Genomic DNA, 19,003 nt, shown 5'->3' with positions numbered 1-19,003 from the left:
GTTTTAGACATTATCATAGAAATTTTCAACTCAGCATTAAAGTTATTTTATTCAAAAAGTTCAAGACATGACTCAATTTACCCAAGCGTTCTTCCCCTAAATATAAATTCAATGATTTAATATTAAGAGCTACAGTTAACAAGTTCAGCCATAGGAATTTAAAAGCTTACATCTGCTCTCATGGTTGGCACCCTTCAATCTTTTCCTTCTTTTTAAAAATTTGGAGAAAATCAGACTTCTAAGCATGCAAAACAAGATAACTCTGGGGCACCTCATGAGAATGCCAACAGAGAAGACATTTCTGAAACAATAGCCTGACCACAGATCTTCCCTTTTGTAATAGATGCAACTTCTAAGGTTTCTTAAAAAGGCAGGTCCCAAATGACTGACATTTCTAGGCCAAAGGCTTAATTTGAGAAATACTGAAGAACTGTGCCATTACATATATGCAGAGATAATTTCTGTTTAATAGACAAGCAGATACTTTTTATACAAAATTAAATTTCAAACCAGTTTAAATTTGTAGCTCAATGCAGAGTACACTGCAGGAATCAAACCTTGGGCAACAAATGAATGGAAGGGTGTAGCAAAATAATTTATTTGGAAAAAGCTCTATTCATTCAGGGCTTGTCAGCCACAGATTAAAACACGCCTATTTATTAGAGTTCAAAATACCACAAAGTTGTACTACAAACCTCAAGTAAACTTTCTCTTCAAGAATGGTGATGTACATTCTGAGTAGTTCTTCCCATTGTCCCATAATGCTGCATAATAATTTTGTGGGTTGAAGTGGATATGTTAATATCCCAATCTCAAAGAAGCATTTGTCAAAATTTTTAATCAAAATCAAACAGGTCATATTCAAAAATATAACTATTCCAGGCAATCTTAAAAGTTCAGAAATCCCTATCAGGGTTTTTTTTTTGGTTTTTTTTCCTTACTTTTAAAAATACCTTTATTTTTATATCCAGTTTTATTTACCATTAAATCACTCAAAGTCATACTTAAGAGCAACACATGATAGCAACCTGCAACAATTTACAAGGGAAGTTAGACATGGGAAAGAAATTCTCTGGACTTAACCTTGCTTCCTCAGACAGTAAGGATAAATAGATGAAAGTTCTAATTTACAGAGTATCAAAACATTACATGAGTGCTTGATATATGATTAGGTTCAACTGACATAATAGGGAGCTAACAGCATGCTTGCAGAGATCAACACCATTAGCTGTTTACAGACACATCAACTATAAATCCTGCTTGGTCATGCAATGGTACAATGAACCTCATGACTGCCTTGGACCTGTTTTTCTAAGCACTTATCCTTTTTCTGATTAACTTAGCTTTACAGGCTATATGCCCAAACTTGGGATTTCCCCACAAGAGTTGGAGATTATTTACCTTAAGTTATTCTCATTCAGCCATGTGGATGTTTTGATCATAAGGTCAAGTTGTTGTGCTCAGAAAAAAAAAAACGTGTAAAAGGCTGAGCTATAAATGTCTAAATATTTATAATTTTAAATATGCATATGACACATCAGACACCAGAAGTGAATTGGCTACATACATATACAGAATTATGATGGCAAGCTAAAACAGGAAGAAATAATTCTTATGCTTTTGCACTTAATCTAAACAATTAAGTAACAGATATCAATAAAAAACCTAAACTGAACCACAAGTTATCAATCAGCAGTTTATGCTGGGTTTTTACCCTTCCTGTGAATTATCTGACTTTGGAAGAGATGCAGGTATTTCCAGCACTTTTGTGCCCAGGAGGTGGTGCTGCTATCTATTTTGGCAGTGACGCAGGAACATGCCCTCTTTGTATTCCATATATTATTGAGACATACATATGGAGAAACTGGTTTGATTTCTGTTGAGGACTAAGCAAAAAAAAACCAAAACGCCAGTGTCTTCCTAAAATAGGGTGTAAATCACAGATACATAGAATTGTTATGGTTGGAAAAGATCTCTAAGGTCATCTAAGTCCAAGATAAAGGTCACCAAGTCCAACAGTCAACCAAGCATCACCACCATGTTCACCACTAAACCATATCCAACTGCCGTATCCACACTTTTTTGAACGCTTGCAGGAATGAAGCATCCATCACTCCCCTGGCCTATGCCTATGCTCAACAACCCTTTATGAGTAAAATTTTTTCCTAATATCCAATCTAAACTTCTGCTGGCACAACTTGAGGCCATTTCCTCTTATCCTGCCACTTTTTACCTGGGAGAAGAGGTTGACCCCCATCTACAGCCTCTTTTCAACTAGTTGTAGAGAGCAATAAGGTCCACCCTGAACATCCTTTTCTCCAGGCTAAACAACTTCAGATCCCTCAGCTGCTCCTCATAAGACTTGTGCTTCAAATACATAACAAACATTCAAGAGTTAATCTCTCCATTTAGATTTTTGGGAAAGTTTATTGTGACATCCAGCATAATAAACTGATGTTCTCAAAGGCTTTTACATCTAGGTAGTAGAAGGCCTAAAATGGCAGCAGAAAACAATAGTGACATTATAATATGCATAATAAAAAAACTGCAGAAGCCTTCTAACATAGCATCTGATATTAACAGCACCAGATTTTAAGATTACATGTCTCTATTAGTTTTGCCTAGAGCTGAACTTCAGAATGCTGTTTCTGAGATGATTATTATAAGGAAGTATACAATAAACATTACAGTAGCTAAGATAGTAACCATAGGCAAGTTAAATAACATGAACATGCTGCAGCAATTCAAGAGCCATGAGGTGACCAAAAGGCTTGAGATAATTACAGTCAAGAAACATTAAAGACTAAGAATACTGGTTATAGCAAATTCTTGGACATTAGTATGATGATTAGGAAACAATAAAATATTAAATTTAATTTTATTTGTATGCTGAAAATCAGGAAGGGGCTCACAGTGATAGGGCTGTTTGTGTGAGCATTTAGCATAGTATCATTAACAACAGCAACAACAACAAAAACTTTCAGCAAATGTGTTGCTCCATCATCACCAAATTACTCACCTCTAGGAAGAATATTACCAGGAAAAAGGAAAACAGAGAAACTATTAAGGGAGGGAAGATTAAACATAAGCACACTGTAACAGAACACAAAAATAGAGTTTTGTCACGCTCAACTGCACCATTCACTGCATTCAAGTCAGATACAAGTGATTTGAAGAAGAGCTGGAATTACTATTAAATGCTTACAAATGTTAAACAATTTCTTCAGTCACATAACTTCTGCTACAGGAAATTGCATAATTACCTGCATGTGAAGGATCTTTGCTATGCACAGGTTTACAAAGAACAATTTCAGCTCTTTGTATAACTCTGTGCAATCATTTCAAATGCCAAAATTGCCTTAACTTAAGGAAGTATTAGACCAGCTGCTACCCGACTCTATGAACAAAAAGATCAAAGACAGTTTTCAGTGTAGTTTGGTAGATGGTTACAGCAGAGCCCTTCAGTCAAAGATCTGTGACCAGCCCTGCAATGAAAATGAGTTAGAGCTTTTATCTGACCTAGAAGTAAAATCTACCAAACTTACTGTATAAGTGTGGAAAACCAAGTATCATCCATCTCTAGCTGTTAGCTTATTTCCATTTATGTGGTTACTCTTTTCTTTCACACAGATGTCAATAATGGTCTAATTTTTCTCAAATTAACCTAAATATACAATAATATAATAAACATACAATATAACCTGTGAACATAATGTTATTCTTTTGAAAGTATCCTTCTGAACTTAGAGCAGGGCTGAAAATTAATGAATTGGCACAGTTACTAAATAGACAATGGTACAGTTACTAAATAGATATTTCAGAGTTAGAAGTGTAAGAGAAAGACGATAAAGTTAAAAGTGTAAGAGAAAGATGATACATCAGAGGTAAGTGAACTGTGCAAGAATTTTTTTCAACAAAAGCATCCAAAACTTAAGAGCCAATTGTCACTGAGGAAAACAGGCATACAGAACTCCAATGAAAAAATTGTACAGGAATAGAAGCATGAAATTGGACTGAAACACTTGTACAAAACTTAACCTGCTTAAATGTACAAATATCAGGAAAAAAAGGTTTAGTGGAAAAAAAAGATTTGTGGGATATTTCCACTAATTCCTACTCTGGTTTTATATTCAAATATGCTGAGACTGGAATCTCAAGAAAATATCTGTTTCTGCCAGGAACAGAATGAAATTTTTTTTTAAGGTTAAATTCACAAATAAAAGAGAGACAGAATCTAGACTATTATATTATTTGGCAGAATTAGTAATATCTGTACAGAAATATCTAGAGTTTAAGCTAACAGAAGAAATTTCTAGTATTTTGATTACCCATATGCATACATAATGTGCATGTAGTGGCTCTTTTAAAAGGCACTTGGGACTGGTGTTCATAACAACAACAATATGGAAGAAGTTTTACACAGGTATTTGCCAAACCTGACAGTCAATATATAAAGGAATTTGATCACCCTTCAAGCATGCAGAAACTTTCGGAAGCATATTTTACCTCTAAAATATCAAGAGTTGAAGAGTTTCAGCCACCAAAAAAACCCCCAAAACAACTTAAAGAAGTTAGTTTGAATGATCCAATAGCGTTTTTAGACAGCCAAAATATGGCTAATGAAACAGAAAGCCAAAAAGATTTGAAATAGTAGGGAACTTCCAAGGAATACAAGGTTATATTGAGCAGACTAATCTGGATAAAAGAACAGTAAACTAGTATAAAAATACTGGAAATTTTCCCCATCTAAACAGACTCAGGAGGAAGGCAGTAAAAACTGCCAAAAGCATTTTTAACAAGCTTCCAAACATACGTTCTACATCAGAAGAGATTCCCACTTGAGAAGTGGAAAGAACAACATGATCAGAATCTTAGAAAAACCAGAAATGTTTTGTAAAACCAGATAAATGTGAAGAAAGAAAAAGTTGTTGATGGAAGAAGTTTTTGTACTTAACAACATTTTCAATATATAAACAATGTTCAGTGTCTCTGAAAAATTAGTGAAAGTACTGCAATGATCTTCTCCTCACTCTCATGAAATCCTTACAAGTTACAAAATTTGCCTTTGAAGTTGTAAATGGGGACCAAGCACCAAAGAGGAAAATAAGGGCTTCATCTCATAAAAATAACCCTATGTTCATATCTATAAACATTTAGTTAAGATGATGACAATTGCAACATGTAGGGTTTTATCAATGAATATCAATTGCAGGAGCTCACTTTAAATCCTAGAAGGTGTAATTATATTTCTTTGTCACAAGGAATCCATTGCTCCTTCCAGAGATGTTTCTGGAGTCTCAAACTTCTGAACACAGTTCTTTTTTTGCTGTCCACTAACCTCAGTGAATTCAGTTCAAAGTTCTCACCCAAGCAAAAGTCACAGTGGACTCAGTGAATTCCAACAAAATAAAGCTCTTGGAAGCAGTACAGATAGAAGAATAGATATAAGAAAACAAACCCCAAACAAATGAAAGAGCAAGCCCCAGAAGCTAGCTGAGTTTCCTATAAATTTAGACAGTTAGTCTGTTTGGTATTTATTGCAGTCAGTGTACATTTAAGGAGGGTAATTCTATTTTAGAAATTACTTTGAGTTTTAATTTTTACTTTTTGTTCATGTCACAAGATTAAAAAAGGGAATAAAACTGTGATCTTAAAGACAGAGATACCGAATTGTCTAACAGTACATGACAGAGTAAAAAATATTCACACCTACATGCTACATGTAGCTCACATATAGCATGTGCCTCATTGATGATAGATAGCCATTCATAATTATGACATAGATTGGAGCCCTAGCAATACACATTTTATCTGATAACTTGAAATCACAGAAAATAACTTTGTTAAGCTTATCAGAAATAAAGTTCAATAAAATCATTCAAAAGCTTATGCTGACTCTTAATATTTGCTGAATTTATTTGAAGATTTTTAAAAAACAACTAAATCAAGCAGTGAATTCTGATACTTCCTGCTTGGTCCTTAAACTTGGCAATAATGCACTCTAGACTATAATCACTCCGTACTATAGCAAATATTTAATGCCTAAGAAATTTGCAAAACAGCACATCTTATTTTAAATAGTTGTTGCAAATATTTAACAGTAGCAATGAAATATGCACTACATCTTACGAGGAGCTGGTAGAAGTTCAGCTGGAGAGCAAATGGAATATATACTTTTTCCTGGACCTTTAACAGAAAATGTGGAACATAATTTCTTTTGTGACTAATGAGAAAGATCAACAGTAACTCTGAACAGTGCCCTAAATGCACCAGTGAGCTCTTTTATTCATCAGATAGCAATAAAATGACTACATGTGTTTGTTAACAAAAGATCTGTCATGAGCACAGCACCAAGACTCTGCCCCCAAATATCCCAAAGCACTACTGGACACAGAAAATGCTCCAAGAAACATATGGGTTTGCTAAGCATATAATTTTTCTGAATGTTTGAGACCTCCCTTTTCTATGAACTGAAAGACATAAGATGGAAAACCACTGATTTAAAACCTCAGTCAGTCCTTTGCATTAGAGAACTTTCTGTTTTCAGACAATAGAAAGATTACCAGCAATAGAAGGAAGCATTTTCCCCAAATCATTACTTAAATATATAAAATAGACAAGATAAATATTTTTAAATGTCTTAATACAAGAAAAAATATGTAGTGTTGAGAAATGACAAGTATGTGTGTTATCATCACCACTTTCATGCTATTCATAAGCATAACCTGTTTGTAGAAACCATCTCTCACATTTCTAAGCCAGCTTGTCAGCCCTTCAGCAGGAATACTTTTTTTAAATAGGTGTTTTCATAGTGTCAAGCAAAAAGTGATCTTAAAACATGAATGGGATATATAGGAGGTAAATTCTTAACAAAACTCAAAAAAACTTCACAACTTCTCAGTGAAAGAAAAAGGAAATGGCTCAAACTGGTCAAAACATCATCCTAATAAAATCTTTTGAGAGAGCAAAATAATCATTCTTAAATCCATCAGTATACACAACAGTTTGAACCTTTTACTAAGATTTACTGTATTCCTTAAATGTCACAATAATCACACTGTTTTCTGGAAACCAAACTGTTTATATTTCAGGAGAACAGCAAATCTAGCTGGAGAAAAAATGATATCATACATCTTTTATGCTGACAGACTTATCCTAAGAGGCAAGCGGCAGTCATTGAAATCAGAGACTGATTCCAAAATAAGACTTCTCCGTACAGAAGTGATATATGCAATAAAAGTAAAATACAACACAATATTTATTACTCTACTGTCTGATGAAGTCTGATTTTTTTCTTGTTTTGCTAGACTCATTCATTCACTGATTTATCCTGAAGCTACTAATTTATTATTGACTCAACTCCAAGAAGGATTATATGTAGTTCTACAATTATATGTCTAGAAGATATGAATTACTGACCCCATTAAAGCTGCAGTAGATACTTTATGATGAACTAAATGATTATATTAAAAGCAAAATTGCTGAAGCATTTGTTATGCTCAGGTTATTATGCCAATAACTTATCTTTGTATTTTATGGAATGTTCATCTGAAACATAATTTAAATTTATAGCCAGTTATGTCTGTTTCAGATTCAGGACAGATATTATGATGCAATAATAACAGTGGCTACTATGTCAGACTAATTTTCTCACTCTCTCTCATGCAGTTATGGATTTATAAATTGGAGCTCTCTGAGATGGAGGATGGGTATTAAAAGGCAAGTTATCCCCTTTTATGGTGTACCGCTTGCACTAAGATAACAAGTTCTGGTCTGTTCACTGTCTTATGCCATCTGACTTGCCAAAATGACAGCAGCAGGCAGCCTTGCACTGCTTCCAGGCAGCCTGATTACCATCCACTCCTTCCTAAAAGAAGTCTTCTGGGATCCAAGAAAAAGAAATCTGACAGCATGGAAACTGGTATCATTTTTAATTAATGTAGAATTCAATGCTATGTGACCCAAACCAGTAGAGAAAGCCAGGGCATTACTAGGACACTGCATTTGCATATTCCTCTGCTGTAGCTCTCAAGAAGAACAGTCTAATTCAGAGTCTGACACATACTGAAAATAGCACAGTACAAAACAACAATGATCCACATGTCCAATTACAGCTGCTCTTAGTTAGGCCTCCAGTGGTATCACATCTCATGTTCAACAATATTTTACTAGTGACATTATTTCAAATGTGATATTCAAACAAGCAGCTAAAGACATACCTGTTCAGAAAAAGGACCTTTCAGCATTAAATCAGACACAGGCAAAGAGAGCTATGGTTGCTCAGCATGAAGAAGAGAAGGATTCAGGGAGACCTCATTGTGTCCTTCCATTATCTAAAGGGACTTATAAAAAGGAGGGAGAGGGACTTTTTATATAGACAGGTAGTGACAGGATAAAGGGCAATGGTTTTAAACTGAAAAACAGTGTGTTTAGAATATGTTAGGAACAGATTCTTTACTCAGAGGATGCTGAGGAACTGGAAACAGGTTTCCCAGAGAGGTTGTGGATGCCCCATCTCTGGAAGTCAAGGCCAGGTTGGATGGGGCCCTGAGCAACCTGGTGTAGTGAGTGGCATTCCTGGCCATGGCAGGGGGTTTGAAACTAGATGATTCTTAAGGACCCTTACATAACCCAAACAATTCTCTGGAATAAACTCTTTAAAACTTAGTTTTATCAGCTGATAATATTATATAATGGTGCCCAAAAACCTACATGAAAATCAAATCTGGGTGTCAGGCTTTGTTAATCCTTGAGGCTGTACTGCCATTAAAGGCTTCTGTTTAGAATTTCAGGAATACACATGGTGGGGAAAAGGCAGAGTGTGCAGGAAGGTAAATAATACCATATGTCAAACCTTTGAAGATTTTTTATGTTCACTCAGTTTCTTCTGAAAAGACCATGCACATTCAATGCAGGATGGGACTTAAAAAGAGATAAATTACTGCTGTACCTGTAGAACATTAACCATTGTAGTAGTCACTACTCATTTGCCTTCAAAGTCAGCCTGCTGAGGGACAAATTTGGACCAGGAATTGTTTTACTGCTGTGATGAGATCAAGATAAATTTCCTGTTATCACAGATTATTACATCAAGCTCAGCACTGAAACAGTGTTACTGCCTTTCTCCTACTTCAAGAAGTGTCTGGATAGGATAGACAAGAAACCTGGTTACACATATCTTTCAAAGTAGATATGGTCCTAGATCATATGGGAAAAAATGGTTAGAATATTATTCTACCAGAGAATGGTAAAGATCTGTTTCTGGGCAAGAAGCTACACAATAAATCAACTGCAAATAAATAAATGGTTCTAAATATTTTTTTAAAACAAATTATTAGATAGATATTCCAACAACTATTTTGTTAAACTAAATATTTTTCCTATATTTTCTTTTGATTTCCTAATTTAATTTTCAGGATAAGGAAATGAGATAGGCAAATGGAAAACATATTAGAGACACTAGAAACACAATGTTATATTGCAATAAATCAAACTGATAGCAGGTCTGAGAGTACAGAATTAAATTTTAAAAAAGCTAAGTTGTTCAAATAGTTAACATACCATATAGCCTTCATGCCATAAATTGAAATCTTCATAAACAATGTAAAGGATTCAAAGGGTATAAATGATGAAGAATAGCTTTAATACTACACGAATGCTTCTACCTGTGAGTTTGGTCCTCACTCAGACCCAAGCCCTTTCACAATCTTTAGTGAATTCTTAAAGCCTATAAACAAAATAGCATATATATGCATATATATATATATATATATATATATACACACACAGCTCAGATGGATTTTGAAATGGATAGATAATTTTATAGTGATGAACATAATTTTCAGGCTTTCAATAGATGAAAAATGAGGCTCTGTGCTTGATTGAGAATGATGCCTCATCCAAACTTAGCAAAGGACCACAAAATGGTTTCGATTGCAAGGGACCTCAATGATAATCAAGTTCCAACCCCGCAGCCAAGAGCAGGGACATCTTCCACTAGACCAGGCTGCTCAGGGCCCCATCCAACCTGGCCTTGCCAGTGCAGGGTGCAGGTGATCAATCCAGTCATTTTGAGCTGATATGCTCAAACTTCCTACTTTACATTCAAAGAAAACTCCTACGAACATACCCACACAATGTTTGTATTGATCAATACTCATAATTTGCTAATGCGTAGGAGGTTTTTTTAAAGATTGAAGAAGTGCCACTGTATAAAAGATGTAATTATACTAGCAATTTGTTGATAAAATATAGCTGTTATTTGCTAGCATATTTCTGAGGTAATGAATAGCTTTGTGTTATAAGGACATGATTATATTTAGTTTATACTACTGTGACACCAAATCAAATAAATTCTTCCTACAAAATGAGAAGAAGGATGGTGAATACAAACAGTAGAAGGCAAAGGGAATTCCTCAGTAGCTGAGCAACTGAAAAAATAACAAGTGTGAAAACTGACTAGTTCAATTACAATGCAATTTTAGAGGATAATTGGCAACCTTACATGGTTTAAGAGCTCCATTCCCACTATAACTCCAGCAAAATCTTTTGTTTACAAGTAGAATTAAAAAAATAAAAAGGGACTACTACAATGGCAATAAGATCCTGTTTGTCCGTAAATGAACAGGACAAACAGGTTTGCCTTAAAAAGTTTCTACTTGCCAGCTGCCATGTCTGAGTTTCACGTTGAAAACTTTTCTTTCGCTAGTCACCCCCCAAAAAGGCATAAAAAGCTTACAGAAATATAGATAATGAATATGTAATAGTCATATGTGATAGTCTAGGATGAGGTATGTTCTTTACTAACAAAAAAACCTAAGCACTTCTAGAACCTGCTGACACCAAAAAATCTTTTTCTTTGAACAATGTAACTAGAAAATGAAGAAAACATGAAACCATGCAAGAAAAATATAGCTACAATTATTGGAAGTTTTTTAATGTGAATTTTGAAATTAACAACTTGCAAGAATATTGTTACCAATTTTCTTAAATAACCAGCTCAAATGACATAAGGAAAGAAAATTGCAATGTTCCACACTTAACCCTTTTCAAATAACCACTAAAAAACCTGCCGCACCTATGCAATCCATGCTAACTGGTCAATATTATTTCAATTGTTTGAGTTGCTTCTACAATGATTTAAACATTAACTTAAATCCTGTGGTATCACTTATACAGATAAATGGAAATGGATCTTCCAGGGGGAAATATTATTTCCTTATGTTTCTTAATGAATTATGCTCAAACCCCTGTTTTTTTCTGTTAATTTACTGAAAGGATCAAGGGCCGGCAACTGAATTTATACTATGGTTCCATACGGCTGTTCAACAGAGTATTTACTTAAGTTTGTAAAATCCATCAGCAACTTAGGGGGCTTTAAATTTACAACCCTGCATTTGTAGATATAGAATTAGCACAATATGACTAGTACTGAAAACAAAGCTTCCATGTTTTGGTTCACATTTGAAGGATATACTATAAATCATATTGGAATGATCCAATAACTATTCACTTAATTAATTACACTAACCTGTTGCTCTGGAAAGAAAAGGTAGTCTGGGAACAGAAGAGCTGGAAACTTTGGCCTCTTTCAGACTAGAACATCTAGATGGACTCTGACTTTCTTCCAAGCTCATAGAAGGAGCCTGCTCCAAGACTGTAGAACCTGCAGAGGTGGCATTAAGCTGGGAAAGAGTATCTCGTGCTTTCTTTTTTTCTTTTTTCAGCATAGTTACCAGAATATCTGCAAAATATATTAAGGAAATTTTTCTTTAAAGCAACTATCATCATTGTTTGTCCATAAGCCTTATTTTTTTTCAAAGCAAAAAAATTCACATTATGGAAGCATATGTGTCAATGTGAAAATAAAGTCGGACATATTCTTGGCAATTATTTTCATCCACCTCAGTTTTTCCAAACAGCAGATTAGTTCTTACTAAAACAATAACAAAGTCACACATTGACCACAATGGCTGATCCCACGCAATCAACTCCTGATAAAAGCATTTATGAACAAGCAGGATCTTATTGCCATTGTGGTAGTCCCTTTTTATTTTTTAAATTCTGTAATAAAAAAACTTGTAAACAACACAAAAACCCTCTTAATTTACAGTAACCTTGCAAGTATATCCCATCTGTAAGCTTTTCACAAAAGGTTCACTAAAATTCAGAAAAAGTCTTCTGGAAATTTCATGCAATAATACTGTGAATTTACTGGAAGTATATTAGACATAAATACATTTTGCCTGCCAGCTTATAAAGGACATATAATGAAAATCCTGCATGCATTCAACTAGCAACACTGAAGTCCCTGTGATATGATTTTTTTATATGCTATTCTTCTTAATCCTAATTAAACTTCTTAATGAACAGGAGAAATTCTCAGTAGTCTTTGGGGAATATTATTTAGACAAGGTAATAATAATAATAATAAAACACTTTCCAATTCAGTTTTTATGGTAGCTTCTAGCTACTGTAGGCAAGAGGGAACTCATAGTTTATTCAACAGCTTTCATACTTCCCACCATTTCACTTTAGACATGTTATTAATGTTCTAGTGATGATGCACTGTCACTGAGCCACTGCAGACCTCCTAAATCATTCTTGTCTTCAAAGTCTTCCTATATTCTTTCTATTTAACTCTTACATGGATTTGCACAAGTTTCCTCCTTTTACATCTGTGAGCAAAGTTCTATAAATCTGTTGAGCACAAGTGCGTTTGATAGAGATCTTTTGCTTTTTTTCTCATACTAATGAAGTAATTCATTTCAGGAGGAAATGTTTCTGGGAATTCAGATATTAAAATTTACATCAAAAAAAGGAAGAATTTTTTGAAAGAAATGAGTTCGTGTTTTAGCTAAATTTATTTGAAATTGCACCTTGGAAAAACAAAATCTTATCATCTGTGAAAGAGCAGAAATGGGGAAGATTTCCTGACACTTCACTTTCTGACAATTTTCAGACAGGTAACATGCTGCACCCCAGTGAAACATGCCATTCTCATTTGACATATAAAACTGAGCTGGAATTCTTGAGCACAAAGAATGCCACTGAGTTTGAGCTTTACTGAAAACTGTGAGAAAACCCCTGTTACCTATACCTTCAACAATCCCATTTTAATTTCTCTGCTGTATTACAAACTTTCCCCACTGAGTAGCCACAAAGCTAGGGCTGCAGTGGCTGTGGTTTGCCACAGGTCTGCCAACCTGCTAAAATTACCTCACACCCAGTGCACTGCAGTGCAGCTACTAATGTTTCCTGTGAGGCAGTGAATGGATAAAGCACGTCTGAGCAGTCTAGCACTTTTATTTGCAAAAGATTTAAATATAAATGCAAAAAGTACAAGTTTTATATTTGTTCTAAGGGCAAATTGCCCAGTAGTCCCCAAAGCAACACTTCATTTGGCTAAAAATAACACATACAGAAAATTCTATTCTTTGTAAGGTAATAGACTGGGCTTTATATAGCATCAGTTTTCCCCTCTAAAAAGTATTTAATTTGCTTGAGGAGAACCTTTTAGATCCACAATATTTGGTTATTGGCTGGACCATTCTAAAGCTAAGTGGTGCTTGGATCCAGGATTTTGCTTTTGGTGAAAACAGAAAGAGAAGCAGGTGCAAAACAGAAGTCTTGCCACATAAAAGCTGGAAATTGAGTATTTCCTTTAACACAGTACAGCCTCTCTCACACAAAGAAAAATGGTTGTAAGACCATCTGAAACCCAAACAATACTTTTTCTTCCACAAAGGATACTGATTTCATTGTCTCTTTGTTGCAGAAGTCCTTTCAGTTTTTCCAGTTCTTCATTACTGTTTTTTTCTTCAGAGATGTCTTGTGAGAGCAGTTTTTCACCTGAAGTCATTGGATGATTTATAATTTGCTATAAGGAGAAACAAAAAAAAGCACACCCCTTTAACTTTCCCTCCAGCTCTGTATTCGATTCTTAGAAAGTCTAGCTATAGTAAGAAAGGCAAAAACTTTCTATACTCTTGACAGAAAAAAAACATGCCACACTTGACTGTCAAATCTTGTCCATTGTATCAAGTATGAAACACACTTTTTAAAAAATCTTCATTAGCAAGGGTGCAATTTATTTTACTTTCTACACAAACTCCAGTGTTCTCTAGTATCACAGAACTTTCATTATTAAAAATACAATTAAAAACTAATTATTTAAGGACAATAAATTAAGATCAGGAATGTATATTCTATTATATTGGAAAAGCTATATCCTAAAATACAGAAAAGTATTATCTTCTATAATGACACAATTATCAAGCGTATCTTGTTTTCTCGGTGATTCAGAAGGTCTTGCAACACCATGAGAAGAATTAGTGTAACAGATAAAGGGATATAGTGGTTTTAACCTACATTTTTACCTCTGTCAACATAGTTTGTCCAAAATAAAGCCTCCTTAATGCTGGAAATACAGATGAGAACACCTATCCATATGAAACAAACTTGTCTTGATTCCAGTAATTTCCAGGGCTCTTACAATTTACTGCATACTGGGATTCTTGCTGATGTTTCCACAAAAAGCTGCTGAATTTTCCCAGCTAAATTTAAGTTTTCTAAGTCTTCCACACTATTTAAAGTTCAATTGCTTTACCATTTTCCAGTACCTCTCAACTACATTGAATTTCTGTTAGTGAAATTCAAACATGACTATCTCCAAGTTATTTTCAGAGTACCACTACACTTTCATCTCTGTTTAAAAAAAAATACCTTCATATGAATGAAGCAATACTTGATCTTCCGCATGTCAGCACCAACATCCAGAGAGCTATCAGGATCATCATCCTTGAGAAATGTCTCAATTAACTCATCCAACCTGGAAATAACATTTTCAAGAGGAAAAAAATTCACAAACAAGCAGACAACTCTGCAAAGAGGCATGTCAAATACAATACAAAATGTACCAAGCTGTCTGATACTAAAAGGCTATTTTTCTTCAAGGTCCATGCATTTGAAATGTACTTCTGTTCTGATTAAAGAAACCTGGATTTGATATTGAAGATTTTACAACTGCATATCTGAACATACTGGCACATGCTAACGAATAGTTCTAGAGCTAAAAGCACCTTAGAAGTAATCTTTCCTTTTTCTCATTTATTTTGTAGCCTTTTGCTCTTCTGCTATCTCATAATTGAAAAGACTTAAAACCTGCTCTCTGAGAACACTAGACTTTAAGAGATTTTGGGCATAGGATTTGTTACTATATACGATTATTTTGCAAAAGAAAAATCTTCTTTTTCTATCACAATAGTCAGCAGATAGCATAGCTTTCATGCATAAACTACTTGCTCCAATCACCAAGCAACGTAAACTATCTTTTAGTGCAGATATTTATACACTTCTCAAAGACTTACTGTTCTTCTGAAGAATGAAATTTAATTAGCATTTTATTCTCTTGCAATGTGTTCTTTACAAATAACTGACCAAATCTTCTTGAGGAAGAAACAGTTCAGTAATTTGGTCTTCATAAGACAACCTGGCACAGAGAAGCACCCTCTTTATTTTTCAAAACCAAACTAAAATTATCAGACCAGAAATCTATACAGGCATAATATACCATGTTTTAGGCCAAATGTCACGTCTCTGCAGATAAAGTCAAACTTCCTCTTACATGCTCTCACCATCTTTCCAGGTCTCATATTTCAGGATGCATTGCAGTTCATTCTCAAGACAAAGGGAAGAGGATTTCTAAGCCCAAATTAGACGTTTAACCGACTTACTAAGGTATATTTCAGGGAAACTGCAAACTCAAACTCCATTAACTGGGTTCAGATTTATGGCTTCCTGGTTCCTGACAAATGCTCTATGCTATTTAATAGGCACATGGCAGGCAACAATGACAGGCATATGCCCTGTAAAGCACAATCTTATAATTTTAAATGTTTATTGAGGTTATCATCCTCAGAAGATGAACTCAAGTTCTGAGCCTGACCCAGGGAATCCAAGGTAGCTGCATCAAGTGCCCAGGTGCCCAAGAAGGGCAAGAGTTCATCTTTGTGCCTAGTGTTTCCTTTGGACTAGTTTTGTTCAGCTCCCCACTAAATATGCAAGCCTTCTAAATGTCACTGTGTAGTCATTTCAGTTACAGGACTGGGAATCTTGTTGCCATTTTATTATTGGAATAACTTTTTTGTGACCGTATAGAAAAATTGTAGCCATTTTAATATCACAGCATCCAAAGCTGACCCTAGAGTATGTTTTGTGGTATTTCCCTGCTTCTGAAGACTTCTCTCACTGAAATTCTTCACATTACAATAATAGGAAATCCCTTCTGGAGAGTGAAACAATAACATGCATGACAATCTGAAAAAAAACCTTATTATTTTCAGGAGAAAATAATGCTGCAAGACTGGAATGAAAATTGGAAAACATACCAGAAAGTTTTGGTATTTATCTCCTCTAGAGATAGCAAAGTGGCAACAGTCAGAACAGAAGAAAAAGGAAATAAGAGGGTTAGTTTCAAACTCTGCTTTCCCATTTTCACTTAAATAGCAAGAGACATATATGTTGTGTTTTCCACTCATCGAATGTCTAAAATTCACAGCTTCTGAATTTATAGGACACATCCTGAAGTCAATGTGAGTTGTACATGTGGAGAGCTTGGAGAGGATACTTAAAGAGAAATATTAGCTACAGAACTATTATTGGCATTGACTTGCTTCTCAGCTGAAGAGATAACAAAATTTACTCAAAGAACCAAAATTTCACTTATTGCTACATGTTTTTTCACAGCATTAAGAGTACAACAGAACAGAAGCCAGTAGTACAAAGTTACTCATACTCTCTGCAGACACACTAAGCACAAAGAGCAGGAGAATTAATCCTTCATCCATGGAGACAGGCATTTGTGTAAGCACTGGGAAAAGAGAGGCATTTACACTTTTAATGAGAATATGATTGTGATTAGACAGACACAGAGTCAGTGTTTGTCACATCTTAAGCACCTTATTGGTTTCAGTAAGACAAAACAAGTAAAAAATGGTTTTTGATAATTAGATTGTCTAGACTGAAGTAATCTACAAAAATGGGCCTTTATCTTGAACTAGAAATTATGAAAGAGATGTTTTAACCTTTCAAAGATTATCTGGTTGCCAGGGATTTACCCATACTCAGATTACAACAGATTTAGGCTATGGGAATCAATCAAAGAAATTGCCCTAACTTGCAATTACAATTGCAAGTGAAATTGTGAATGTGAAAATATTTCAAGAGAAAGATAAAGAATATATAATTCCTGAAACATAATGCTCTATTTTTTGAAATTATTATTTCAGTCAAAAGTCAAGGTTCACTTGTTAAGTGTAACAAACTAGACAAGCTGTAGTTATAGATATAATCTGTTATTTCCTCTCTCGTGTTACCTTTTCTGAATTATTGAAAAATCACAACAGTATAATTCATTTTTTGATTTCAAAGTAGCATATAAAAGCCAAAAGAGTTCTGAGCACAAAAAAGACTGAGTCAAATCTAAAATAGCACAGCATAAATCTGAAGTTATAAACCAATTCAGCCTCTTTCCAGTTGTAGGAAACTGTCAGTATATTTTTAGACAATTTTTCAATATTTCATTTTTAAGAATGAGAACAAGAAAAGGAAAAGACCATCCAAATGCTATGGATAAAACAAAAATAAAGATAAATAAATAAAAGAAAACCAGCCATGCAAATCCCCATGAATTCTAGCAAAAGAAATCACTGTCTCTCTCACTCTTTTAGGTTCCCATGTAAAAAACACCAGAACGCTTTCTAAAATAAACACAGAGTCTGGCCACACACTGGACATTCTGGGACTTCTTCCAGAAAACTGAAGCACTAAACAAAGGTACAAAATAAACAATGCGATACAGAGGCAACTTGGAGATTCTCTTCCCAATGAATAGATCTTAATAAATTGAACCATCTTTCATTTAAAATGATTTAGCAGCTCAAAGACTGTCAAAACATATGAATTTATATTGTTCGGATCTTCAGTTTTAAAAATGAAAAAAAAGACAATGCGCCTTCATTTCCAGAAATATTCTTGAGATTAATCAAGGAGACAATAAAGAATGACAGGGCAAGGGAAAAAAATACAGATGAGAATAAGCATAAAAAATGAATACTGACTGTACATTTACTTTTCCCTAAGATATAATCGACAAGGAATATATATTTGGTAGGTGGCACAGAAACAAATGACAATAGAATTTACAAGACGAATATCCTTTTACTTCTCATATTCCTGATAAAATCAGTTTACTACTTTTCTCTAAATACTCCATAAAATTAAACAGATAGAATACATGAAAACTAGTGGACAGAATTATATAAAATAGAGCTGTAAAAGATTTATGAAATTCATTCAGGGCACCTTCAGTTACAAGTCTAGAGCATTTTTTCTGGTCAAAACCATGCACAGGCTGTAGTCATCCTCCAACAGAGAGACAGTGAGAAAAACCTTTTGGGAAAAAAAGGAGAGCCAAAATGGCTTTTGTTTTTCATTCTTACTTTCAAAAGATGGATAATACCCTTCTCCTTAGCAATAATAGCATCTTCTGAGACGGTCACCTAGTGTTTATTCTTAGCTTTCTACAACGAGAATGCACATTGAACTGTTTTTCTCAAACCAAAGGCTTTTGTAAGAAAATGCCAGCAAGAATTGAACCAGAACAGATTAAACACCCCAACACTGAACAAAGTAGCATCCAGCTGTGCAAGAGTAGCAAGACACTCATAGAGAACAAGAAGTCCTGAGAAGTTTCTAGCAAATCTTCCTTTACTAGAAGTTTACTCTACTCAGAGGCGTGGGTAAGTGGCAGAACAAAGGTAATTATAAAATCATGAGGTAAAAAAAAAAAAAAGTTATTTTTCTAAAGCATCATTTTTCAACTCAGTCATAGTAGAATAACAAAAAGGCATATGAAATAAAGTATTTTTAGTCATCTATTGTGGCTCAGCCCTAAGACCATACACCTAGTCAGTCAGTATGTCCTATTTTCTGTAAGAGTTGT

General features: G+C 34.5%; 1 protein-coding gene and 1 long non-coding RNA gene across 15 annotated transcripts in view; one reads left to right on the top strand and one right to left on the bottom strand.

The window, feature by feature from the left end:
• KIF6 (kinesin family member 6) overlaps positions 1-19,003 on the bottom strand; it is a 155,693-nt gene that overhangs the window by 78,581 nt on the left and 58,109 nt on the right. For all 14 annotated transcript variants that reach the window (XR_010359267.1, XR_010359268.1, XM_064414544.1 and 11 more), the window contains 3 exons: positions 14,725-14,830; positions 13,753-13,879; positions 11,531-11,743 (listed from right to left, as the gene is read on the bottom strand). Coding sequence is in view for 12 of the 14 variants with exons in the window: in XM_064414544.1 (XP_064270614.1) it covers positions 11,531-11,743; positions 13,753-13,879; positions 14,725-14,830 (446 nt within the window). In the remaining 2 variants the exon portion in view is untranslated. The remainder of the gene's footprint in view (positions 1-11,530; positions 11,744-13,752; positions 13,880-14,724; positions 14,831-19,003) is intronic.
• On the top strand, positions 15,692-17,835 carry LOC135297233 (uncharacterized). Its single transcript, XR_010359276.1, has 3 exons — positions 15,692-15,738; positions 16,344-16,466; positions 17,730-17,835. It is a non-coding gene; the product is annotated as an uncharacterized LOC135297233 (long non-coding RNA).

Source organism: Passer domesticus, chromosome 3, assembly GCF_036417665.1.
Source record: "Passer domesticus isolate bPasDom1 chromosome 3, bPasDom1.hap1, whole genome shotgun sequence".
Classification (NCBI taxonomy): Eukaryota; Metazoa; Chordata; class Aves; order Passeriformes; family Passeridae; genus Passer; species Passer domesticus.
This window is presented reverse-complemented; position numbering and strand designations above follow the sequence as displayed.